General features: G+C 41.6%; 1 protein-coding gene across 3 annotated transcripts; it reads left to right on the top strand.

The window, feature by feature from the left end:
• The first annotated feature begins 23 nt into the window (after positions 1 to 23).
• DAD1 (defender against cell death 1) lies at positions 24 to 21,007 on the top strand. Of its 3 annotated transcripts, XR_006203691.1 has the most exons (5): positions 24 to 407; positions 9,922 to 10,096; positions 16,028 to 16,088; positions 18,483 to 18,564; positions 20,766 to 21,007. XR_006203691.1 is itself a non-coding variant. In XM_042942672.1 (3 exons), exons 1-2 carry the CDS (start codon positions 197 to 199, stop codon positions 10,050 to 10,052), a joined length of 342 nt encoding a protein of 113 aa, XP_042798606.1. In that variant the 5' UTR covers positions 24 to 196; the 3' UTR covers positions 10,053 to 10,096; positions 20,766 to 21,007. The 3 variants fall into 3 exon arrangements, 1 of the variants encoding a protein (XP_042798606.1); XR_006203692.1 differs by lacking the exon at positions 18,483 to 18,564; XM_042942672.1 differs by lacking the exons at positions 16,028 to 16,088; positions 18,483 to 18,564.
• Positions 21,008 to 26,814: the final 5,807 nt, after the last annotated feature.

Here is a 26,814-nt window from a genome sequence, read left to right as displayed (position 1 = left end):
CATTCTGTGGATGTATTCTGCGTCTGCGCATTAGTTGTTTCGCGCCCTGGCCTGCGTGTACGCCTGCGCAAAGTGGCAAATCGGAAAGGGCGGAGCTGGGCCACAGCGGTGCGCAGGCGCTAAGGCTACATCCGGTGTGGCCATCGGTTTCGCCAGGTGGTTGCTGAGGGTAGGCCGGAGGACCGAGTGTGTAGTCATGTCGGCGTCGGTAGTGTCCGTCATCTCGCGGTTCTTAGAAGAGTACTTGAGCTCCACTCCTCAGCGTCTGAAGTTGCTTGACGCGTACCTCCTGTACATACTGCTGACCGGGGCGCTGCAGTTCGGTTATTGCCTCCTCGTGGGGACCTTCCCCTTCAACTCTTTTCTCTCGGGCTTCATCTCTTGTGTGGGGAGCTTCATCCTAGCGGGTAATGATTCTATAAGTAATCGCAGTAATAATGTGTTTACTTTGGCGCACTGCTTTTATTCCCACAGCACTCTTTTTTGTATCAGCTCCCCGCCTCGTGACGTTATGAGAGGAGCTGCATTGCCCTCTTGTGAATGGGGAAATTGAGGCTCGGAAAGGTTACCACAAGCCTAATGCCAAACAGCCGCCTAGGAGCTGGAATTAAGTCTCTAGAAAAACTCCCTTCATGCTGCTGCTCAACTTGGTGATCCAGTACACTATGTTCCTATTGGTCCAGGAAAACTCCATTCCAACTTTCATTTAGCTTTAACATATCTTTAAAATTGGTAGACCTTTAAAATGGAAACCCAGCTCTGAAAGCATCTCTCTCAACTTGGCCTAATCACTGCTAACCGCCAGTGAAACATTTCAATGAACAGTGTAAGAAATATAAATACAGGTGGTTTGCTCATTGAATCAACCTTTACTTGACTTTGGCTTTTAGCTGCTTCTACTGATTTGTGGATGAAACTGTTATTTCATTAGCCTGAACTCAGTTTTTATTCACATAGTTATGTTTTAGCTTTTATTCTGAATCCCAGCATTTGATACCTTGTAGACAGTCATATTTAACAAGAGTTGACTGTCCCATGAATTTTTGCCAAAATCTGACCTTTCTTGCCCAATAGGAACTGTATGAATGCCAAGTTCAGGCTTGGCCCATGAGTGTTAGGCAGTCCACTTTATAGGTGGCCATCAGATGGCCTTTCCAGTCCCTGGTATCACCTTCTCTCTGACTTTGAGAACATGCTAGAATTAATTTTTTTTCCCAGTGTGATTATTATCAGTCAGGCCATCAATTGCGTTTTGAATCAAATACAAATACTGTGATAAAAGCTTTGGAGGTGCATCAGGTTTATGTTCCTTGTTCTTAATGAGTGTACAGTTTAGATGGGGCACAGACAAAATACAGGATTAGAATTGTTAATTTATAGTGGTTCTCTGCTTATAGGTCTATAGAATGGCTTTTACACAAATGCTACTTCAGACTCAAACCAGAGATATTTTGCTTTCTCTCTCAGAACTAAGCCTGAAGACTTACTGACTTGTGCACTAGCTTGGCCTGGAGTTTGAGAGTTAATAGTCTGTTAGTTGGATGTTTCATTATGATTTTGAGTTTTGACCTAGAGGACCAACACTAGGTTCTTTGTGGCAGCATCCTGGCTGTCAGTTCAAATGTTACCACCATCATATACCCCAGATGCACTACCCTTTTTGCTCCAGATTCCTGACCTATCCCACCTGCCCTCACCCTGCCCCCGACTTTTTGTGACTAGGATTTTTATTATCTAGGCTGGAGAAGGAATTTTGAGAACCTCCAGTGACTTTTGTTTGATGATTTTTGCCTTCCAGGTCTGCAGGAGTAGGAATAGGGTGGGGCCCAAGCTGATTAAAAAGAAAGTTTATTGCTGAAGTCTCCCTGGTTTCATAAGCCTCTTAAGGTTAAGAATGCTTCCTCAAGGCTATATGGAAGAGTGTGATTTACTGAAGAGTAGGTATGGACTACAGTTGTAGATTATTAATGTGATAAAACCAGAGCAAATTATTTTTATTTTTATTTTATTTATTATCTTTAATGTTTATTTATTTATATGTTTTTTTTTTTTTTTGGGGTGGCGGTGGGGAGAGAGAGACAGAGCATGAGCAGGGGAGAGGCAGAGAGAGAGGGAGACACAGAATCTGAAGCAGGCCCCAGAGTCTGAGATGTCAGCACAGAGCCTGATGCAGGGCTTGAAGCCATGAACTGCGAGATCATGACCTGTGCTGAAGTTGGATGCTTAACCTACTGAGCCACCTAGGTGCCCCGGGAACAAATTCTTAAAGATGTTTACTTATTTTGAGAGTGAGAGTGGTGTCCATGTGAGAGTGGAGATGGGCAGAGGGAGAGCGAGAGAGAATCCCAAGCAGGCTCTGTGCTGTCATCGCAGCGCCTGACTTGGGGCTCAATACCACAAACTGTGAGATCATGATGTGAGCTGAATCAAGTCAGATACTTAACCGACTGAGCCTCCCAGGCACCCGAAAACCAGAAGATTTTTTGAGCAGATAATTTTTCCTGTTTTTGAAGCTATTGTATCTACAGTTGAGTTGGCAGACTCCCTACCCACCTCCCTAGTAAGAAGTCATAGCTTGTCTTTGAAGAGAATGTCTGTGAAAGGGCACTTTATTAGTGGAGTCAATATGGGGGATTGGGATTTCCAAAACTGTTAGATTACAGGTAATTGGGCCAGAGAAATGAAAGTTGCTTCAGGAAAAGAAAGCATTCATCACAGTTCATAGTTACCATCAAAGGGTATCATCTGCATTTCTTTTGACAGCGTTGCCCTTATTAAATGCCCTTACTACCTCTCTGCTCATTGTTAGCCCAGATCCTCAACAGGAGATGTTTTTTTTTTTTCTTTTTTTTATTTTAACGTTTATTTATTTTTGAGACAGAGAGAGACAGAGCATGAATGAAGGAGGGTCAGAGAGAGGGAGACACAGAATCCGAAACAGGCTCCAGGCTCTGAGCTGTCAGCACAGAGCCCGACGCGGGGCTTGAACTCCCGAACCGTGAGATCATGACCTGAACTGAAGTCGGCCGCTTAACTGACTGAGCCACCCAGGCGCCCCAACAGGAGATGTTTTAAAGTGTGTGTGTATGTTTAATATTTATTTTTTGAGAGAGGGGGACAAGGATCTGAAGCATGCTCCACACTGCATACAGTGAGCCCCAATGCGGTGCTCAAACTCAAAAACTGTGAGATCATGACCTGAGCTGAAGTCATGCTCAACTGACTGAGCTGCCCAGGTGCCCCTCAACAGGAGATATTTTAATGGGAAATTTGAAATTTGGAGTTTATCCTTTGTTGTGATTGTTGGGAAGGGAAGCCTTGTACCTGTTTATGGTGCTGGGTTGCTAATTTTCCTGTGGTTTCCTGTTGGAAGAGGAGGGAGGAGGCCATTTAGCTGGAGAATGGGATTGTAGGAGGTTATGTTGAAAGTTTAGGTAGTGCGGATGCTAGAGCTTCGAGTGCCAGGCCAAAGATTTTACTCTGTAGGTAATGGGAAAGCATCTCAGGATTTAGATTTTATTTTATTTTACTTTATTTTATTTTTATTTATTTACTTAATTTATGCAATCTCTACACCCAGTGTGGGGCTTGAACTCAAAACCTGGAGACCTAGAGTTGCATGCTTTTCTGACTGAGCCAGCCAGGTGCCTCCCCCTCTACTCCCTGCTTTTTTTCTAAATTTGAATAAGGGAGAGACTTACAATTGGTGTTAGCCTACACTGATGAATTGGAGGGAAAACTTACTTTGTCTGGTTTCCTAATTTCTTTTTGGCAGCCTGTTTTGTTCCATTCCTTCTACATGTGTTAATTTAACATATGTTCTTTGGAAATTGATCAGTATATTTTTAACTAATATAGAATGCTATCACACTTTTTTTCTTTTTTCTTTCTTTTTTTTACTGTCACATTTTTAAAAAACCTGGTGTTAATTTGGTGTCAGTGAAAATAGTCTGTTTTCTTCTATTCCCTTATGGCTAGGAGACTTACCTGTGGTTTCAAGGAGCCAGAGGTAGAAAATTGCCATTGATAAATCTTTTTTTTTTTTTTTTGGATCAACAGTGTCAAGTATAGTAAGCTTGAAAAGACAGATTTCACATTTCCTTAGCAGCTGACTGTTTATCTTATGGTTAGATATCTCTAGCTGAGGACATCTGTCCCTTTGTTAGAGTAACATTCCCGGGTTGGCAGCCCTTCTAGTTTCCTTTTTTACCCTAAGTGAAATCCCTCTTTCTACTCATTCAGAGTACTATTTAGGAGAGATAAGCAGAAAACATAAAGATTTTTAAAAATAAGTCTTTGATCTTGAAATCAGTTTTTAAGTCATTTTACAACTTTGATTTATTTTATTCTCTAATCTATATGAAACAGTTTTGGATTAAAAAAAATAGTTCGTTTCTTCCAGTGTACAAATCCAAAAGCAGTTTGAATTTAAAAGGCAAGGATGCCTAAACCAGAGTATTTATCTCATGGGAGCTATTGGGCCATGTGGACTGGGGTCCAGCATTTCTTTGGGAATTATCTATCAGATTTATGGGCCCTAATATTATCTACCATAACTGCTATCCCAGAGATTGGAAGTTTGCTAACCTTGTTCCTGTTTCTAAATCTCTTTCATATCTGTAGCTAGCTCTCCATCCTCAGTGACCAAGGCTCTCAGTATCTCTTGTTTATTTATTTTTTATTAAAATTTTTTTAGTGTTTATTTTTATGAGAGGGAGGGACCGAGCATGAGCAGGGGAGGGGCAGAGATAGAGGGAGACACAGAATTTGAAGCAGGCTCCAGGCTCTGAGCTGTCAGCACAGAGCCTGATGCGAGGCTTGAACTCACGAACTGCGAGATCATTACCTGAGCCACAGTCGGATGCTTAACCGACTGAACCACCCAGGCACCCCTCAATATCCCTTATTTAGACCACTGTAATCTTCCTCACTTGTGTCCCAGCCTCTGGTCTCTTTCCCTCCAGTCTGTCTTCCACTTGTGTTTGTGGGCTCGATTTGACTTGCAAATCAGATCATTCCACTCCCCGCATAAAATTTGTCAGTGTCCCAGTGAAAAATTAAAAACCTTAAAAAAATTTATTTATTTATTTATTTGTTTGTTTGTTTGTTTTTGAGGGAGACAGAGACTGTGAGCAGGGGAAGGGCAGAGAGAGGAGACACAGAATCTGAAGCTGGCTCTAGGCTCTGAGCTGTCAGCATAGAGCCCGACACAGGACTCGAACCCATGAACCATGAGATCATGACCTGAGCTGAAGTTGGAAGTTTAACCAACTGAGCTACCCAGGTGCCCCTAAAAATCTTTTTCATGGCACCAGGCTCTTTCATGATCTGATCCCATCTGTATCTCCAGTTTCATCTCTTGTCTCTGCTTCCTCTGTACTTTATACCCTAGCATTTGTTACTTGATATTCTCTGAACATGCTGTGATGTCTCAAGCTATTTTACTTTTGCTTGACTGCCTGGGAAATTCCTTTGTTTCTTAGCTTAGCTCAAGTGCTCCTTCCCTTTGGAACCGTTCCCTGACTCCTCCAACAGATTTTGGTCTTTTTTCTATATTCTTATTTCACGTGTGTGTGTGTGTGTGTGTGTGCGTGCGTGCGTGCGTGTGTGTGTGTGTGAGAGAGAGAGGGTGGGAGGGAGGTGTGGCACTTTGATACTGTGCTGTATATATTTGTTTGTGTGTCTGTCTTCACTCTGGAAGATGGGCCTCTTGAGGAAAGGGACTGTCTTTTCATCTGTTCATCTTCAGTGCTTAACACTGTATATGTTAAATCGTGAGTGTGCCCGTAATAATTAAGTGAATACTAAGCAGTTATGTGCCAGATTCTCTGCCATGTACTGAGGATGAGCTGTGAGACCCACAGACATGGTCTCTGCTGTCCTAGAGTTTATAATCTAGTGGGAGATACAGACAAGTACCTGGATGGAGTGCTCTGATGGAGAAGTATGGTGAAAATAGGCACATGGGCACACATACAGGACCACTTACCCAGTGGTCCTATAATACTCCCTTAAATGTTTGCTTTTCCAAAATAATGCATTATAACTTCTCTCTTAACTCTCTTCTGTATATCCTCTTTTCCTTTATTCTCAGTTGATGATCTTGTTTTATTTTTTTACTAAAAAGGTAGACAGGAATCCTTTCGTCTTCCCAGCAAGGAATCCTGGCAGCACATCTGCACCTGTACCCTTACTCTTTGACTTCCCATGATAATGGTTGATGTGTCCCTTTCCTGCCCAATGCCAGCTCCTTCACTTGGGTAGTGTTCTCTTGTTCCCTCAGGGACTCCACTTATGCAATCATCTTTTCATTCTGCATTATTATTTTTCTCTCAGCAGATCTTCCTGCCCACGGGTCCTGTCCTCCTGCTTTAATAAAATCACCTTTTTGCACCAAAAACAAAACAAAACAAAACACCCAACCCCTCCCCCCCCACCAAAAAAAAAAAGCCTCTCTCTCTCTAGTGGATCATTCCCATCATATATGCAGATTCTAATATTATCCAATTAAGGGCAGCCTGGGTGGCTCAGTCAGTTAAGCATCCGACTGTTGATTTTGACTCAGCTTATGATCTTAAATTGTGGGTTTGAGTGCCACGTCGGGCTCTGCACTGACGGCATGGAGCCTGCTTGGAATTCTCTCCCTCTCTTTATCCCTTCCCCTGCTCACACGCTCACATTCTCTCTCTCTCCCAAGAATAAACAAACAAAAAAATAATTTGGCCCCAGAAACGCCTCCAGCTGCCATTCCATTTCTTCCCCATCATCACAGAATGCCTTGACAGAATAGTTGCTGTTTCTTTCTCACTTACCGTTCATTCCTTACCCCACTCTTGAGGTGGTCTGTTCCACTGCTCAGTGAAACTGCTTGCCATCTTGCCAAACCTAATGGCCATCTATTTCACCTTGCCTGAATGCGCAACAACGTTTAGTATTTAACATGGTTGGCTGCTGCCTCCTATTGGAAGTACTTTCTTCTTGAAGCTTTTATAGCACTACACTCTCCTGGTTGTTCCTTCTCACCTCATTGGTTTTCCCTTCCTACTGTTTGTGTTCGGTACTTCTCTGTCTGAGGACATGATGCTAGATACCTCCTGTTCTCCAATTTCTTTCCGTAGGTGAGTTTAATGTCTATATAACTACAATTTACCACATTGATGTTTTTAGTTCTGACCCATTCCCTGCATTCCAAATTAGTAAATCCTCTTGCCTCATCTTCACGTGATGTCTGGTCTGAAACTCCAAACTGAACTTTTCCTTGTTTTATTTTCTTCATGGCACATAATCACTACCTGATATTTCCTTGTTTATTTGCTTACTTATTATATGTTTCTCTCTATTAGAGTGTAAGTTTCTTGGGAGCCAGACTCTTGTCTGTCTTGTTCTGTGCCATGTTCCCAGCACCTGGGATGATTCATGGCACATAATAGGTGCTCAGTAAATAATTTGCTGGATTAATGAACATTTAAGGAGATAGATTGAATTAGGACTGCTTAAATGAAGTTGTCTGCCTTAGGAGGTAGTAAATTTCCATCTTTGGAAGTGCTTAGGGAGAGACTGAATGATCATTTGTGGAGGAGCTTTTTGAACAGATTTTCTTTGCCATGTTTGTATCCCAGTGCTTATGAGGAATAGGACACCCCTATTAGTAACACAGGTTCTGGAAGGTTTGTAATTCCTTACCTAGGGATGGCTTATCAGATTCTAGTAGTGGTGAGTATACTTTGGAAAACTTCCCAGGTGATCATGCACCCTCCGCCAGTATGCCCCACCCCCACCTCTTCTTGGGCATTTTATGTATCAGATGGGTATTGGCCTTTATAACTCCAAGGTCCTTTCTGTCTCCATGGAACTCTGATTCTTACATTGTCAATAAAATAAGGTGGCTTACTGTGATTGTAGTAATGAAAACGCATCGATTCATTACCTTACCAACCTTCACAGGGAGCTTCTCTTTTGTCCCCTCATATTTTCTGAAACAGTACTGTGTCCCCACCCTCCATCTCCAGAGCCACTGTTAATAGTTTGATATCTATTTCTCCATATTTTTTCCCAGGTTCCAACTAACAGAAATGAGAAAATATCTTTTTTTTAAAGAGAAATGGAGAATGGAATAATTTTTTGGCTTTTTTTTTTCTTCACTTAATATATCTTGGTTGTCTTTACTGTCAGGATATAGAGAATTTATCTCTCTTTTTTTAAATAATTGCATAGGATTTTATTGCATGTCTGTAGTGTAATTTATTGAAATAATCCCCTTGATGACATTTGGACTGCTTTCACTTTTTTTTTCAACTTTATGAACATGCTGTTAGAAATTCTTTGTTCTGCTAGACAAATTCCTTATTCAAAAAGTAAAAACATTTAAAATTTTAATGGATATTGCCAACTCTCCCAAATGGTTGAACCAGTCTGTACTCTCCACAGCGGGATTTTAATTGGTTGCCCTTGCTTCAGTCAGTGTCCTTCATATTTTGAAGAGTCCAGGTGCTTGAAAAGATCAGTAGTGTTTCCACAGTATTTACATGTTTAAGCGTAATGAAAACTGTTGCCATGGTAATGGCCTCTGGAGAACTAATCTGGTAGTTTTCTGATCTTTGGGTTAGATCTCAGTTCATTTCATTTTCTTGGTTGGTGATGTAAGGGCTGCTAGCCTGAAGCAAATTTAGATTTTCTTAAGTAGTGTAATTATTTAACACAGGCATAAAGATATTTTGGAAAAGTGTACTCGTAGAACTTCCGTTTCATGTCAAATGGTGACTGTGGCTAATGTATCAGGTTGGCATCTTCAGGGATCTAGAGTGTGGCAGTGGAGAGTTCTCTGTCAACGTTATATAGTTTAGATGTCTTGCCTTTTTTTGAGACAAGCAGCTGCTAGAACTTTAATATCAAAGATGATAACTATGAGGTCCTCATGGATAAGCATCTTCTATTTATAGTCTGTGCTATCCAATATTATGCACATTTTATTAGAAAATAATTCACAGTTTGGGGTGCCTGGGTGGCTCAGTCGATTAAGCATCCGACTCTTGATTTTGGTTCAGGTCATGATCTTGCGGTTTTATGGGCTTGAGCCCTGCATAGGTCTCTGCGCACTGACCGTGTGGAGTCTGCTTGGGATTCTCTCTCTCCCTTTCTGTCTCTGCCCCTCCCCTGCTCATACATGCACTCTCTTTCTCGAAATAAATAAATGAGCTAAAAAAAAAAATTCACGGTTTTATAACTTTTTGTCATTCAGCCCGGCCTCTTTGTTACTGCCTCACCTACACCCCAATTGAGGTGTAATTATAAATTTAAGTCAGGAGATAGGAGAGTTCTGAAGATATGTTAGTAATATATATCTTTTTCTGAGTGAGCTTTTGGTTTTTAATCTGACACATCATATTTTTTTCTTTTAACTTAAACATGAACATAAAACTGAGTTGTACCATCATGAATTCTTAAATTCACCTGTCTGGCCGGCACCCAGAGCAGAACATTACCAGCACCTAGAGCCCTCCTTACACCTTCCCAGTCATTCCTCTTCCTGTGAAAGAGGCTTATATGGCTTATATTTTCGTGGATTGGTTTGCCTCCTGTTAAACTGTATATAGATGGGATCATACAGCATGGGTTTTTGGTGTCTGGATTGTGTTGCTTAACATATTTGTGGGAGGTCTTCATATTGTGAAGTTCTTTTTCACTGCTGCATGGTACTTTATTGTGTGCATATGCCATAGTTTATCCATTTGCCTGTTGAGAGACATTTAGATTGTTTCTCGTTTGGGGCTGTCCTGGGTATCATTCCTGTACGTGCCTTTGGATGCACTTATGCATCATTTCTGTTAGAATTATTGGGACGTAGAGTATGGGTGTGTTCATTAGCAGTCATATTTGTGTTTTTTTCTAGATAATCATTTTCATGTTTTGCTTCTTGTGCAGTTTGCCTCAGGATACAGATCAACCCACAGAACAAAGCGGATTTCCAAGGCATCTCCCCAGAACGAGCTTTTGCTGATTTTCTCTTTGCCAGCACCATCCTGCACCTTGTCGTAATGAACTTCGTTGGCTGAATTACTCCCACTTACTTAATTGAGGAGTAGGAGGCTAGAAGAATGTAAGTAGTGATCATAGCCCTTGTGCCATAATGTTGATTTTAGGCATGGAAGTTGAGTGTGGCTGGTTTTGATTATAGTTGCCCGGGTTCCCATATTGCTGATAAGACATTTGCAGAATTTTCTATTGGAATGCAAAACATTAATATGATCATGAGTCTTCAGTGCTGTCTCTCTTGGTCATTGCCTTCTCTTCTCACTGTTTTGCAAATCATTAAGATAACAGAAAGTAAGACTTTGCCTGTAGCTAATACCTAAATTTCTGCATCAGTAACTTCATGAAAATAACGGAAATCTTGGAAGAGACATAAATTGTAGGTTCTGCCTGGAGATTTGCTCTATAATTTTTTTCTTTGATCTCAGGTAACTTTTAAATGCTGGGCCATTGTTCCCCTAGTAGAATGCTCACATCTGGTAGACATCCAGTATATGCTGAATGAAGGACTGTGGCCATTTGCTAATAATGTGTGCTAAAGTGGAAATAAATGGGGAAATTGGATTAGCTTGGGGGAAGACTTTAAAATATATGATGAAATGTCATTTGGTTCGTTTGCCATTTTCCCTTTATTAGCGTAGAACTCCTTTTTCTCTAAACTCTTATGTAGAATCTCAGTATATAAAACAGCAATGGAGCTGGAGTTGTTTTGATTGACAGAATTAAAAAGCCCTCTCTGCTTGGCCTTTCTTCCTCCCAAGCAGAATCCTAAATCTCTAAGAAGCACATGAGTGGTTTCCAAACTGTGTGTTGACACTGTTATTTTATATATGAGAAAACAGAGGCCTTCTGTGGCCACACAGCTAGGTGGTTGCAGAGTGGTGCCTTCCCTAGTGGTGCCCTTGGCCTAGTGCTCCTCTAGTACCCTACCTGGCTTACGATGAGCGAATGCGCTATTTTCTTTGCCTTTCCATCATAACATTTAGTGTTGCTATTGGGTGGTAGGAAAAAAAAGAACCTTAGGAAATGTTATCCTTTTTGGGGGAAGAATATCCTAGGACTAGCCTCTGTCACTACTTAGAAATCTGTCATGTTTGTACTAATTGGCAGTATAACACAAGAGTTAGCGACTCTGTCCAAAGTGTATGCAATAATGCGACAAGGACTGTACATTAATTTCTGGCATGAATGAATCAGTTGCTTACAGTGTTCCATGGATTCTTTTTGTCATTGATAACTGCTTCAAAAACAGTTCTGTTAATTCAGGTAAGTTTTCATTTTTGGTAGTGGTAAGTTGACAGAAACGGTTTATTTCAGTGAAAAAGTTTGAGAAGTACTTCTTTCTACTATTCTGATACAGTTTAACTCTTTGGAAACCTGATCAGGGCTTGAGTTGTCCCCCTCCCTCCCCTTACCACACCTTCTATGTGGCAGTCAGTGCCTTGTTACTGGGAATACAAACAAAAGTAAAATGTGGGTCTTAACTTTTCTAGTAGAGGAGAAGGCCTATAAACATAGCAGTTAAAATTCAGCATAGTTAGAGCCACACCAAAGATCTGAACAAAGTACTGTGGGAGTCCAGAGAAGGGAGCTATATGCCATTTGGGAGCAGAGGCAGCAGACAAGGTATTTGAGGATGATAACTCTTTGAGTACAGCTAAAAAACCAAACCACCAACATTGACCTTATACTTGCAAACCTCATGAGTGACTCTTGGGCTCTCTGATAGTAACCTTGCTGGGAAAGTCATAGGTCTTTTGACTGATTTGCTTTAGATTACTAAAATTATTTTTTCTAGATGAGTCATGTGTATGCTTAGGAAGGGAACAGAGCAAACAATTCAAGGGTGTTCTTTAGGCTCAGGGAGATACCAAATCATGGAAAATGATTTCCTATGGCCGACGTGATTGGAAGAGGACTCTGCTGCAGAGAGCTTAGTATTTCAAAATTATGACAAAAACAGAGACAAAAAAGCAGGCTCAGCAGGAATTGCATACTGCAGACCATATTAACAATGTAGGGCCACTTGTTCAACTGGGAATTAATGGGCCCAAGGTAGAGCAAAATCTTCCAATCCTAGATTATAGTGGTAAATCATTCTGTAGAGAGTATGCTCATTGAAAAATCCTTTTCTCGGACATTGCCCAAAAGATTTTTCACAGAGATCATTTGACACAGGTTATATTCTCCTACTTTTAAACCTGTATCTATTTTCCCTTTTTATGTGCTTTTTATTTTAGCTTTTTTTTTATTTTTAAAGGTTTATTTTTGAGAGAGAGAGAGAGCAAGCAGGGAAGGGGCAGAGAGAGAGGGAGACACAGAATCTGAAGCAGACTTCAGGCTCTGAGCTGTCAGTACAGACCCCGACGTGGGACTAGAACCCACAAACTGTAAGATCATGACCTGAGCTGAAGTTGGATGCTTAACTGACTGAGCCACTCAGATGCCCCTAACTCTTTCTTTAAGTTTATTTTATTATTTTTTTTGAGAGAAAGCAGGGGAAGGGACAGAGACAGAGGGAGAAAGATGCTGTCAGTGCAGAGCCTGACATGGGGCTTGAACTCATGAACTGTGAGATCCTGACCCGAGCCAAAATCAAGAGCTGGATGCTTAACCAACTGAGCCGCCTAGGCACCCCTGCCCTTTTTATGTGTAGTGTGCCAAAACACTTTTAAAATATTTTCCAAGTAAGTTCTCAATATTTATACCAACTCAGAAGGTAGAACAAAACAGATTGAACATTCCTATACTTGCCAAGTACATTGAGGGTTGGGTATAAAAAGAATAAACATCTATAGTGTACGCTCTTGCATGAATTTGAGGATGACATTTAAAACTAGCAGCTACTCTGAAAAAAGGCAGATCAGAAGAAAATGGCATTGAGTTGAAAAAATAAATATTCAAGAAGTAACTAAATTAACATACAGATAGTGAGAGCTCACCATAGGTCAGGATTTAAGTGCTTCTTGTTCTGTGTCTTTTATTTATTTTTTATTTTTTAAAAGTTTATTTATTTATTTTGGGAGAGAGTTCGAGCAGGGGAGAGAGGCAGAGAGGGAGAATTCTGCGGGGCTTAATCCCACAAACCACAAGATCATGACCTGAGCCGAAATCAAGAGTTGGACACTTAACTGATTGAGCCACCCAGGCACCCATGTCTTACTTTAATTTTAAAATAACCTCATGAGGGGGGCACTTGGGTGGCTCAGTCAGTTGAGCATCTGACTTGGGCTCAGGTCATGATCTCAGGGTTCGTGGGTTTGAGTCCCTGCGTTGGGTTCTGTGTGAATAGCTCAGAGCCCGGAGCCTGCTTCAGATTGTTTCCTTCTCTCTGCCTCTCCCCTGCTCATACTCTCTCTCTCTCTCTGTCTCTCTGTCTGTCTCTCTCAAAAATAAACAAAACATTAAAAACAAAAAAGCCTGATAATCCAGTGTGACTTCAAAAAAGTTTTCTTATGCCCCATTTTTGCTTGTTTGTTTACTATAGAGTATTTGACAATTGAAGAGTTAAAGAAGTGTGTTTAAAAAGTCAGGTATTGGGGCGCCTGGGTGGCTCAGTCAGTTAAGTGTCCATCTTTGGCTCAGGTCATCATCTCGCGGTCTGTGAGTTCGAGCCCTGCATCAGGCTCTGTGCTAACAGCTCAGAGCCTGGAGCCTGCTTCGGTTTACGTGTCTCCCTCTCTCTCTGCCCCATCCCCTGTTCACGCTTTGTCTTTCTCCATCTCTCAAAAATGAATAAATGTTAAAATTAAAAAAAAAAATCAGTTATTTATCACTGTGCTTTCCTTATTATTTTCTTTGCTTTTATTATAACAAGTTTAAAAAATACAGAAAAGTAGAAAGAATAACCTAACCAATCGATGCTGGGAATTAAGATTTTGAACAGATTAGGGGTGCCTGGGTGTCTCAGTCAGTTAAGTGTCCAACTTTGGCTCAGGTCATGATCTCTTGGTTCGTGGGTTCAAGCCCCGCATCAGAGCCCAGAGCCTGGAGCCTGCTTCAGATTCTGTGTCTCCCTCTGTCTCTGCCCCTCCCTTGCTTGCACTCAGTCTCTGTCTCTCAAAAATAAATAAACATAAAAAAAAAAAAAAAGATTTTGAACAGATTAGACATTGTAGATTCAGCTGAAGTTCCCTTCCCTCTGCTGGAAGACCTGAGCTTCATGACAATTTCATTCAGCTAGGACTAATGTAAAACCTAGATCTATTAACACAGCCTTTTCCAACCTTTAGCCAGCCTATGTGGTCTCCTGAAAACCCATCCTGTGCCACTCAGTTGGCAGCACTGGTTATATAGTTGGCTAAAGTTTATTTATTTTGAGAGAGAGAAAGAGAAAGAGAATCCCAAGCACGCTGCACACTGTCAGCGCAGAGCTCGATACGGGGCTCAAATTCATGAACCGTGAGATCATGACGGAGCTGAAGTCTGACGCTTAACCACCTGAACCACCCAGACACCCCTTACTTTATTTTTAGGCAAACTCCACACCCAACGCGAGGCTCAAACTCAATGACCCCAGAGATCAAGAGTCGCATGTTCTACTGCCAGGCATACCACTCATGATAGTTTTTAGATGATCCTAAAAATGAAAATCCAAAAGTAAAAAATGCTCCTAGTGACCTTTGGAGTTGCTGATTAGTGTCTGGCACTTAGGTGGCTGTAAATTTATTTTGGATGAATTTATGACACAGTTCAGTAGATTTGAATATTTTAAAATTTACATACTATCTGTAAGTATTTCCTATGTTTGTTTCTTTACGTCTGTGAAGTTCTTTTCAAAATTTGTCAGCTTCTCTGAGGTGTTCTGAAGGGAAATGAAGAAGAGGGACACAGCTCCATTGGATCACAGTTTGGGAAGGGAAGTTCCTGATGACAAGGTCCCTGGATCTGAGGGAAAGTGAACTGGGCACAAGGGACAAACCTGAGCTTGGAAATGTGCTCAGCCCCTGGGGAGGTTGTTTGCAAAATGCTCCAATGCTCATGCTAAAATCTTGTTAGTGTTGCTTTGTTTTTATAATAGAGACCATTCTCCCACAGATCTTTAAAAATTCATGGTGTTTAATCCTGGCTGGAACAAGGGGACTAACCGAGCTGGGCAGAACAGAACTCTGACAAGCAGTGCTATTTACAAACAATTGTTATTGGCTCTTTGAATTTATCAGGGGAGCACAGTAGTCCCCTATTCTCTGTGGGGGATGCGTTCCAAGCCCCCCAGTGGATGCCTGAAACCACCAATAGTTCCGAACCCTATGTATACTATTGTTTTTCCTATATACATATACCTGTGGTAAAGTTCAGTGCATCAGTTAGGCCCAGTAAGAGGTTAACAACAGTTACGAATCACAAAATAGGACAATATATACTGGAATTAAAGTGTTGTGACTATATTCTCTCTCAGAACATCTTACTGTTCTGTATTCACCCTGCTTGCGATGATGTGAGATGATAAAATGCCTATGTGATGAGATGAAGTGAGGTGAATGATGTAGGTGTTGTGACCTAGTGTTAGGGTACTATTGACCTGACAGTACTTTAGAAGGAGGGTCATCTGCTTCCCCTGTGATGGACTGCAGTAACTATGGAAAGTGAAACCTTGAATAAGGGGGTACTCCTGTGTAGTGTCCTAGAAAATTTCCTCTGGACGGGAATCTAAATATTCTTTAGGCTCTACTGCCACCTAGTGGGTCGTACATTTCATGCCGAGAATGTACTACTACAAAGCAAAAGTTGAGTTGGGTGGGGGCTGGGTGGGGGTGGGGAACACTGATACCTTTGTGATAAAATCTAGTTTTTTTCTAGTCGCAGGAGGGCAGCAGAGGTCCAAGTGGGCTTACATGCTAGGTGGGGGTTGCTTTACATTCTGACCACTGGTGGGCAGTGTGGAGTTAGGCTCCAAAGGTCATGCAACCTTAATGTGGCTTAGGGATTTTGTTATCCAGGGAAGACCTCAAGTGCGCAGAGACCCACAGATTTTCCCTTTATTTCCTTTTCTTGTCAGTTGAAGAGCACCTTTTTGGTTCATTCTAGACCTGTTTTTGTTCCCAACATGACCTCCACTGGTAATAATCTTTAAGTTTTTTGAAAGGGGGGGGGGGGGCGCTGTTCAGTTTTTATTTCATTTTCTCTTTGACACTTCCTCTTACTGAATTAGAGCTAGCCACCAAGTAAGTTCTCAAAAAAGGAACTATTCTAAATTTGTAGACTGTATTTTGAGCTAAGCACACAGTATAATCTTTCTTTTTCCAGCCCCCTTTTTTCACCAGATGGAGGGGGAGATTCTGTACCCATTATTAAGGCCCTAAATCTGCTTATTTTATTTACTAAAAAACACTAGTTAACGACTAATTGGTGATTGAACTCTGTTTTGTATTTGGTCTGTTTAAAGCTCTCAATAAAAAAAATATATCAAGTAGAGTTGTGTTTATGAAGTTCATTGCTGCCCTAACTCCTTACTCCATCCTTTCAGCTTGGATAATTCCTACCCAAGTTGTATAGGAGTCTTTTCTGGGGCCCATTGTGCATACCTGTAGTGCTGCATTTAGCCAGTAGTTATGAAACTGTTCATTTGCTTTCCTGTCTCTCCCACTGAACTCTTAAATTCCCTGAAGGACCTCAGGGTTTAGCATGAGGTGAACAGTCACTGTGCATGTTTGTTGAATGAGTGTATGAATAAATAAACCCTTTCAACTATAAGAAAATGCTATAAAAATAGCTAAATCATTAGTTACATGGATGCTAAGACATGGAAAGTACTGTGGAAGAAAGAAGCCAAGGAAACAATTTGTTTGAAGGACTGTAGGGTGGAGCACAAGCATGAGACTAGAAATTGGAAGGCCTGCATTGTAGAGTTTGCTCTGTTAACTAGTTGATTGGACAAATAAGCTTGTTTCTGAGGCCCAGTTTCCCAATGCACATCATCTGGATGTTCATCACTCTCTTGCAGCTGCTATAGCCTGTGATTATTAGAATTCATGATAGTTCCCAGTGTATTTCAGGGAGATTGTGCTGTTTGTGTGGATCCTCAGTTGAGCTTTGCTTTTTTTTCTTCAGTTGTTGCTTTTTATCCGTGTTACCAGATTTCCATCATCCATCCACAAGAGGTAGAAAGTTAGTGTCAGTATATACAACAAAATGCACAATGTTTGCATAAGACCTTTTACAAAATTAGGTAACATTTGGAAATGTTTTACGGTTATCATATTATCAGGCTTATGGGACTCACATATACTCTTAGACACATTAACCCATGTGATCCTGTTGCCTCTTCCTGCAATGAGGTTGATGAATGATAGTATTCCTATTTTACACATGAGGTAATTAAACCTTAGTGAAATTTAATTTTTAAAAAGTAATCTCTACACCTAATGTGAGACTGGAACTCATGACCCCAGGATCTGGAGTCCCATGCTTCACCAACTGAGCCAGCCAAGTGCCCGCCAACCTTGGTGAATTTTAAATTAACTTGTCCAGGCCCTGGAACTGTTAAGTAACTGAGTGGCAACTTGATAACAGATACTTGACTCTAAACTTTCATATTCCTTCTTCTCTATTTTGTTCAGAGACTTTTGGATGATGAATTACATCTTCTTGTTAAAAGGTTTTCATTAAAAATATTAAGCTGCTTTTTTTTCAATGAGAAAGCTTAGGAGAGATAAGAAAAGATGAAGGTAGGCTCTCTAAAATATTTCTGCTGGGCGCCTGGCCACCCATGTTGAGTGTAGAGATTACTTAAAATTAATAAATAAAATATTTCTACAAAGTTGGTCATCTTGGGTCCAGAAGACATGCTAGAGAAGGCAGATCAGGAGACCTGACTATCCAGAGGGGATGACCTTGGTGCAGTGCCCTCTAGTAGAACTCTGCAACGTGGAAATAGTTCTAAGTCTGTACCATTTGGTATGGTAGCCACTAGCCATGTGTTGTTAATGAACATTTGAAATGTGCGTGACTGAGGCACTGATTTTTACATTTTATTTAATTTTAACTAAGTTTAAATAGCCACGTATGGCTGGTGGCTTCAGTGTTAAAGATAGCACGGCCCTGGAAAAATCTATTAAACTCCTAGTACCTACTGCTTTCCTCATCTATGAAATGAGAGGATCAGACTGCTTGCTTGATCTGTACCTCTCATTTTTAGAAACACATGATTTGTGCCTTCTGAGATTGTAGTGAGTGATTCACATTGAGCTCGGAACCTAGAATTTCTGCAGAATGGTCTTGATTCACATTTTCTCTAATTTCACTGTTAATTGGGTGACCGGGATCCAGGATGAGATGGGTTTGAAGGAAAATCAGTATTTGAGCCTATCTGCTCAGTGCTAGTGTCTGAATAGAGATGCTGCTGGAGAAGAATACGGATTCCAAATGGAAATGACCCTGTCTGGCATTATCTTTTGTGTCTATACAGAGAATAATTATTTTTAACTTTGTGTTGTGCCTGGCTTTCTTTTAAGGTGATTAGAGCAGACTGATCAGATGGCACTGTCTTTTCTGCATGGGTGACATAGACTGAAGAAGTCATGCTAATTTTTCTCAGTAGGTGCCTTCCATTTTGCATGTCTTGATACTGTGGGAAGAAATTTGATTAGTTTCCTGAAATCTTCATCCCCTGGTTAGCAGTTGAAGCCATTCTTCTGAGCTGTTGAATAGTCCAGTTTTGTTAACATTTCAAAGAATCCGAGCTCCTCTGCTTTTATATTTTTTTAAAGTTTTTTTTTTTTTTTTAATGTTTATTTATTTTTCAGACAGAGAGAAACAGAGCATGAACGGGGGGAGGGTTAGAGAGAGGGAGACACAGAATCCGAAGCAGGCTCCAGGCTCTGAGCGGTCAGCACAGAGCCTGACGCGGGGCTCGAACTCGCGACCACAAGATCATGACCTGAGCCGAAGTCGGATGCCCAACCGACTGAGCCACCCAGGTGCCCCTCCTCTGCTTTTAGAATACTATCTGGTAAATGTAGTTTTGTCTTAAAAGAAGGGAGCAGGTCTTTGTTAAGTAGAATTTTCTGAAAACCACTATCACGAGACTTAGGTCCTGAGTCATTTTTGCCTTCTAGATGGACCAGCCTTCGTGCCTTAGATTTGTTTGACAGTTTTAATACCATAGAAGCTTAAGACTTGACTTTTGTACTAAACTATGATTTCTTTTATAATTCTGTCTCAAGGCTCCTCACTCAAATGATCCTATGTTCTAGTCTGCTCTCACCTGGGCCATTAGAACTGATGCATTCATAATTCATAGTCTGTGGCCAGAGTGGTTTTTTTTTTTTAAATTAATTAATTATTTTTTTGAGAGGGAGAGAACACGAGCAGGGAAGGGGCAGAGAGAGAGAGGGGAACAGAGGATCCCAAGTGGGCTCTGCTGACAGCAGAGAGCCCGACGTGGGGCTCAAACCCACCAACTGTGAAATCCAGCTGACCTGAGCTGAAGTTGGATGCTTAACTGACTGAGCCACCCAGACATCCTGAGAGAGTTTTTGCTTTAAGAAATTTGATGGAGTGGGGCACCTGGCTGGCTCAGTTTGTAGAGCATGTGACTCTTGATCTTGTGGTTGTGAGTTTGAGCCCCATGTTGGGTGTAGACATTACTTAAGATTTTTTAAAAAAAGGAAGTTTGGTGGAGTGAATAGGTGAGTTTTAACAGGTCTGTTTGTTCACTGTGAACACTTTTCCCTGTTTTTTGTTTTTTTGTTTTTTTTTTGCTCTTTTATGCATTTCTCACAATTCTATTGATATAAGAATGTTCTACAGTTCTGTATCATGTCTCTAAGTACCATTGTTACTGACATAAAAGCACTCTGGCTAGAAGTCTAATATCTTTCTATTAAGCTCTGATGCTAGAATCTCCAGGTCACCTTAACCGGTATGCAAAATAAGGTGATGCCCTTTTACCTGCCAGGGTGGCTCAGCTCTTCTGAAAGGTAGTGTTTTCAAGCCCTTTTCAAGTCGTGGCAGCCAAAGAAGATTGCAGAATTTTAATGGCACACTGCAGGAGAAATGGCTACTGACGGCTCAGTGTGTTGGAGCCCCTAAATCTAAGGGGCCACTTTCTGGCTGCACCCTTAGCGCAGCACACGAGACGCTATGAGGAACCCATCTCACAGCTTACAGCTCGCATCTCAAGTGACTAGCAGTAGGGCAGCTGCTTCTCTTGGAGTTATCCTCCACCTTTTTGCCAAAAATAACCTAATCTGTCAGTGCAAATTATTTCTTCTCTTTCCGTGTTAAATTTGAGATTGGGAGTTTTTCTCTGTTGAATTCTTCCTTTTACTCCCTGTTCTTCCTGCTGAAATGTAGTGCTTTGTAGGCTTTCTAGATCCAGAAAAGCCCTGGAGGCTCAATTGCAACCCCTGCCCCCCTCCTCCCCCCCAAAGAGTTTGTGAGCCAGAGAGGTCAGAGTGACTTCTGTTAAGTCATGTAGCTTATTAATTCTAGAGCGGAGTTGAAACCCATGCCTGCAACTCTTAGTAAGTTTTGCCTTGGTGTGCTTGGGATTCAGATTTGAACATTCCTTTTTATGGATATCTCTGTAAAATGTTCTGTGAAAAATATTTGCTTTATTCTGGTTCTTCTAGCCTGGCTTAAATGCTGTCCAGAATTTGGGAACCCCATAGTTGTCTTTTGTCTTTGTGGGTTTAGAATTTTGTTGGAAGGATTTGGGGCCCTGTCTTGTAGTGTTCTAAGACATTTTTAAAAACCTTGGATATCTCTCTTACCTTTCTGCTTCTCTCTTTTAGGTTCACTTTTTGCTTTCTCCTGGATAAGAGCTTTTGAGATGGCAACTTGGACACGTGGATTTTCTTCCGATTTATACTTCCTACCGACTCTGATTTGGAATGTAGGTGGAGAGCCCAGAGAAGTTCCCTTGCTTCTGTGTTAGAGCAGTTTTGTAATGAGCATTTATGAAGATGGCCTCTACTTTCCATTAAGTGGGACCTCCTTTTTGCCTTTCAAATTAATAAACTCCATGCCACTCCTTCCTCTGCCTGTGGCTCTGTTTTTTATTTTTCTTCTTTACTGGTATTAAAATCCTTCTTTCCCTTCAGTCCTCTGCAGAGCTCTTTAGGAGTTTATAACTTGCAAATGTGAATCTGCTTCCGTGTTTTCATTAAGTATATCTGAAGTTAATGACAAAAGGCAGTGCTGACGACCCTGGGAAATGACAGTCCTTTGTCTTTTCCCTGAGGCTGGTAATCCTTTACTAATCCCTCACTTGTTACAGGTGGTTCCATGCTTATGACACAATGCATTCCTGGAACTGCATCATTAAGCACTTTGTTAGAAATTGAACTAAGTACTTCCACATTTACATGTTTCAGCTTGCTTTGGTGGCGAAAAGTGGAATGTAACTCTTAGGCAGTGTTAACGGAGTGCAGGATGTGAGGATTGTTTATGTGTTTGCTTATAGGAAATGGTACTCTTCAAACCACTTGCGCAAATAATTCTCTCGTTTTGTTCTTTCAACTGTCTCGGGGGTTCTAATTCTCATGACATACGTGAAGAAATTAAAGATCAGTTTTGTCACTTGCTTAAGATCAGAAGTCCTGACACAGCTTGTGTAGAGCAATAGATCTGCTGGTTGAAGTGTAGGCATATTTATGTGTATCATGCTAGCAACTCTGTTTCCATCTTGGGTGCTATATATAGGAACTAAGCTATGCTGAGAATTCCACCATTTAAATTTAGCTGACTACTGAGATGACGGGTTGTGCTCTAGAGGTTCTCCCAACTTGGCTGTACATTAAAATCGCTTGAGGAACTTCAAAATGAGAGCCCAGTGCCCAGGTCACACCCCAGACCAATTAAAAATCTTTGAGGGTGGCATCTATACTAGGTACAGCTGATCCTCCTATGCAGCCAAGTTGGAGAAGCCCTGGTCTGCATTCTTGCTACTCAAAATGTAGTTCTCTGACCAACAGAATCACCTAGGAACTTTGAAAAGGAGAGTCTCAAGCACCTGCCCCCCCACCCCAGATCCTATAGCAGGAAAATCTTTAACATGGTTCTCATGTGATTCATGTGCATATTAAAAATTTTTTAAATCTTTAATCTTTATTTACTTTTGAGAGAGACAGAGTGCAAGCAGGGGAGGAACAGAGAGAGAGGGAGACAGAGAATCTGAAGCAGGCTTCAGGCTCCGAGCTGTCAGCACAGAGCCCAACGTGGGGCTCGAACTCATGAATTGTGAGATCATGACCTGAGCTGAAGTTGCTTAACCGACTGAACCACTCATGCACCCTTTATGTGCATATTAAAGTTTGAGAAACACTAAGCTAGAACAATGGTTCTCAAATTTTGGTATATCTCACAATTCTTAGAGATACTGGTTCACTAAAATTATCATTGAGCAATTTAATTTCCTTTAAATGTTATACCGATAAGCTTTATCAGGAGGCTTCTATTTTTAGCCTAGATTGATAAACAGGTATTTTGGATAAAAAGTCTGAACTTTGAGGCAAATGGGTCATAAACTGGGAATATAAATTTTATCAAGGAAGAACATCATAATTTTCAGAGACTTTAATGTACAGGTTTTGATGAGGGAGCATGAGGCAAGCTGAGGGCAAAGTACAGGCTAATAGCACCCAACCCCTCCCCCAAAATGGGATAGCCTGGCTACCCAAGAACAAAGGAAAGGGGTTTAAGTACTTGGCCATGGTGATGTGGGAAACTAAGGCAAATGAAAAATCAAATTCCCTTACTGCTTATAGCCCATTGACAAGTTCTTGAAACCGGCAGAGTGACCTCCCTCTAGGAAGGAGCTCAGCTGCCTCAATGATGACACTTTGCTAGGGGCAAAAGGGAATCTTGCCTTAACATCCTGATCCCCCAGGACCCTGTAACATATAACATGTTATTTTTAACCTATAAAAATTCCTTCGGAAGCTTCCTTTATCTCAACTCCTCCAAGATACATGCTGGCAATCATACTCCAAGCTTATGGCCCCCTGATATACATCTGAAGGGTCTCATGACTGAGGTTTTACCGAACAGAAATAAATGGCGTTTTCCTAACAGCAGCTAGCCCCTCAAGGTCCTGGAAACCTTGCTTCCAAAATTCCTTAGAGACTTAAGCTGTCCCTAACTCCTTCCCAACCTGAGGGTATATAATCAGTTACCCATCACAACCCCACTGCAGCCCTTCCTGCCCACGGGTCCTGTCTCCATGCTTTAATAAAATCACCTTTTTGCACCAGTGTCTTCCAGAATTTTTTCTTGACTGTCCGTTCCAAACCCCACCATCACTCCCAAAACTTCATCAGGTTTTGTTTAATGCCTTTCAATGATCTTGAGATACATAGTTAATCAGGTTAGCTATTGTTTCAGAGGCCATTTAACCCACACCAGGGACCATCAACCGGAAACATTCATCTTTGAAGTGTCTTTTTCCCCATATGTAATAGGGCAAAATGCCTATAGAATGCTTTTGAAGTTCGGGTTTTTAAATTTAGTTAAAAACTCATTACAAGTGACTCACTTGTTTGACTTGCTCGGTGGTTCTCAGCTATGCATATACAGAAGAGTTAGCTTTGGAACTATTCCTTCAAGCTTAAAAGAATGTGTTACCCCTACTCCACTCCCCTAATGGAGTTTCTGACTCTTAGGTGTGTGTTTTTTTTTTTTTTTTAGCTGAAGTAGCTAAAGACATGGTAGATGAGAGGCACTGAACCAGGATAGGTAGTCTGTTCATTAGATGCCTCTTCTTATTTCTGGACCTTTCTTAATACCCACCGGTGGTGTTGCGATAATGTCTCTCCACGGGCCTTACACATGGGTGCTCAATACAGCATGTGGAACGAGTGGATTTTGAGTACTACGGTACAGAGAGTAGCAGCATTTCCTGCTGCTTCTAGCTCGACACCTTTTATAAGGTGGGTTTATTTTTATTTTCTGTTCTCTTTTGTGGGGCCGGAAGCCATTTGCCACAACCACTGTACAGAGTCTGTTCCCCGCCATTCTCTGCAGCCGTGGGAAGCCCAGCCCTGAGCACCTCCTGCCCACACATTTCCTGTGCCCTATCACATGGAAACCATCTCATGTGTTTTCTTCTCTTAGCAGCCTATACCTTTGGCCTCTTTGATCATACCCTTTCATCTCAGGCTTCAAAATACTTTTGTTATGATGGTTGGAAAATACTTGGCGAGGTCACAGAGGCCTGTTCTCTGGTTGTGGAAGTTCAGAAAGTGAGCACTGGCCAGTTACCAGAGGCTTGGGCTGTCTAAAGTTTGAGTGCTCTATGGCTTTGTACCTACGTTTCATTAAAAAAAAAAAAAAATTCAACAAATATAAAAAAATGGATCTCTCCTGTGAGGGGACCAGAACATTTCTCGGAACAAGGATTCTCAGATGAGGGAAATAAGAAAGAAGTAGGAGGAAGCTTCTGCAAAGCAAAATAAAGCACATTGGCTTACATTGAATTAGTAAGCAGGTCCATGCGTATTGCAAAACTTCTATCGATGGGATGAAAAAGAGATGTATTTTCCAGCCACCCCTTCCCCCTCCCCCAGGCAGCCTGGTGTTGCAGAAAGCATTTTGTTTGACTGGAAAGTGTTGATTTAAGAACCTGTTCTGCTGCTTATGGTCTGTATTGACCTTTTGTGCTGTCTCTAAAATTTAGCAAATAATTAGGCACCTACGTACTGCACTGCATAGTGCACAGGGTTCTAAAAAGTAAGAACCCTTGCTGTCCAAGAGTGAGTGATTTGACATGGAGTGTCTACCATGTGCCTGCAATGGTATTAAGTGCCCTCCTGCTGTTTATGTTTCCCTATAAATCCCATGAGGAAGGGGGTGCTATTCCTTGAGATGAGGAAATGGAAATTCAGTCTGCAAGTGTTAGGGTTTGAATCTTATTTCTGTCTTATTCCAAAGCATTTGGATTAGGCTTTGAGTGCAATAAATAATAAAATAATAAGCATGGGGATAATCATACTTCACATGTTGTCCCAACAAAATGTAAGTGAAAGTACCTTGTTAATGTAATTGCTCTACAAATGTGTCCGTACTCTCATGGCTGTCATCAGAAACGCTGAGGACCATTTCACACATATTGCTTTTTTCCCTCAGCTGCACATCCAGTTTTACTGGCTTTAGGCTACAGGACTATGGTGGCCAATGGCAGGCCTTCCTCTCCCCAGAGGAGAGAGCCCTCGCTGCCAGGAGCCCTCATTAGGTCAGCTATTCAGGCTTGCTCTGCTTAAAAAAAATTTTTTTAAATGCTTGTTTATTTTTGAGAAAGAGGCAGAGCATGAGTGGGGGAGGGGCAGAGAGAGAGAGAGAGAGAGAGAGAGAGAGAGAGGGAATCGAAGCAGGCCCCAGCTTGATGCGGGGCTTGAACTCATGGTCAGGTGAAATCATGCATGACCTGAGCCGAAGTCATATGCTTAACCAGCTGAGCCACCCAGGTGCCCCTGGCTTGCTCTGCTTTTTAAAATTCAAGGATGAACACTTAGGTTTTAACTTTTTATTATAGAAATTTACACACACACACACACACACACACACACACACACACACACACACGACTAGTAAACTCCCAGATGCTCAACACTCAGCTTCAACTATTAACATTTTACCCCAATCAAGTTTCAGGATATTAATTAGTAAGACATATCTGGTGGGAGAGCTCTTTCTTTCTATTCATCATTTAGTTAAAAAAATATTTGAGTGCCTACTCTGTGCCAGGTACAATAGATATAGAGGTGATCAGAACAGACCAGGTGCCTCCCACTCAGAGCCTTAAATCCTAGCTGGGACGAGAGCCACATCAGCACATAAATAGAATCGAGAACCACATCAGCACATAAATAGAATCGTGTTGTTCTTTGGGGAGTGGAGGACATAAACAATGTGAGGTGGCTGTAAATGGAGCTGGGGAGGGAGCTCCTCAGAAGCAGTGGTCAGGAAAGCCCTGAGCAGGTGACATTTAGGCTGAGATCTGACAGCTGAGAGAGCCAGGAGCCCAACCAGCTGAGTGTGTCTAGATACTACTTTACTAACTTGTGTTGCCATATGAATGAGTAGTGGAGTTTTCGTGTGCAGAAAGTATTGCCTCGGGGGGCGCCTGGGTGGCTGAGTCAGTTGAGCGTTTGACTTGGGCGCAGGTCATGATCTCACAGTTCGTGAGTTCGAGCCCCGCATCAGGCTTTGTGCTGACAGCTCAGAACCTGGAGCCTGCTTCGGATTCTGTGTCTCCCTCTCTCTGCCCCTTCCCCGTTCATGCTCTGTCTCCCTCTGTCTCTGAAGATGAATAAATGTTAAAAAAAAAAAAAAAAGAATGAAAGTATTGCCTCGGGAGATTACTAGGAACAATGTGCATTGGAGGAGTGCTTCGTAAATGTGTGGGCCTCTGTTTTGCCGTCTAGTCTGATTCTAAAGGGGGGATCAAGTAGGTGCAGAGTCTCAGAAGAGGGGAGGGACATCCAGGCAGAATACAAGACTTGTCTTGGGGAAGTCCAGAGACCCCAGGTCTTTCCTGTTCCTTCCCCTCTGATGGCAGCTTCTGGAACCAACTGGGGCTTCATGTCCACAGTTGCTTCCTGGAAAGCCAGGGGGTCCTGATGTGGGCCTAGTGCTCTGTATCCCCAGCTAGCCACTTAACCTAAGCTTCCTCACTTGTGAAAGGGAGAGATAGTACTCTGTCTTAGGCTTAGGTTTACCATGAAGATCAGAGGAGACAATGTTTGCTTTGGTGTGGAACAGGCCATTATGCACTAAAGATTCTAGATAAAGATTCTAGATAAAGAATCTAGGTAAAGAATCTAGATAAAGATTCTAGATTCTAGA

The sequence above is a fragment of the Panthera leo genome, chromosome B3 (genome assembly GCF_018350215.1).
Source record: "Panthera leo isolate Ple1 chromosome B3, P.leo_Ple1_pat1.1, whole genome shotgun sequence".
Classification (NCBI taxonomy): domain Eukaryota; kingdom Metazoa; phylum Chordata; class Mammalia; order Carnivora; family Felidae; genus Panthera; species Panthera leo.
This window is presented reverse-complemented; position numbering and strand designations above follow the sequence as displayed.

Coding starts and splice junctions, on each gene's coding strand:
- DAD1 (XM_042942672.1), top strand. CDS start 197: ATGTCGGCGTCGGTAGTGTCCGTCATCTCGCGGTTCTTAGAAGAGTAC. Junction 408..9,921: donor GGGGAGCTTCATCCTAGCGG/GTAATGATTCTA, acceptor CTTCTTGTGCAG/TTTGCCTCAGGATACAGATC.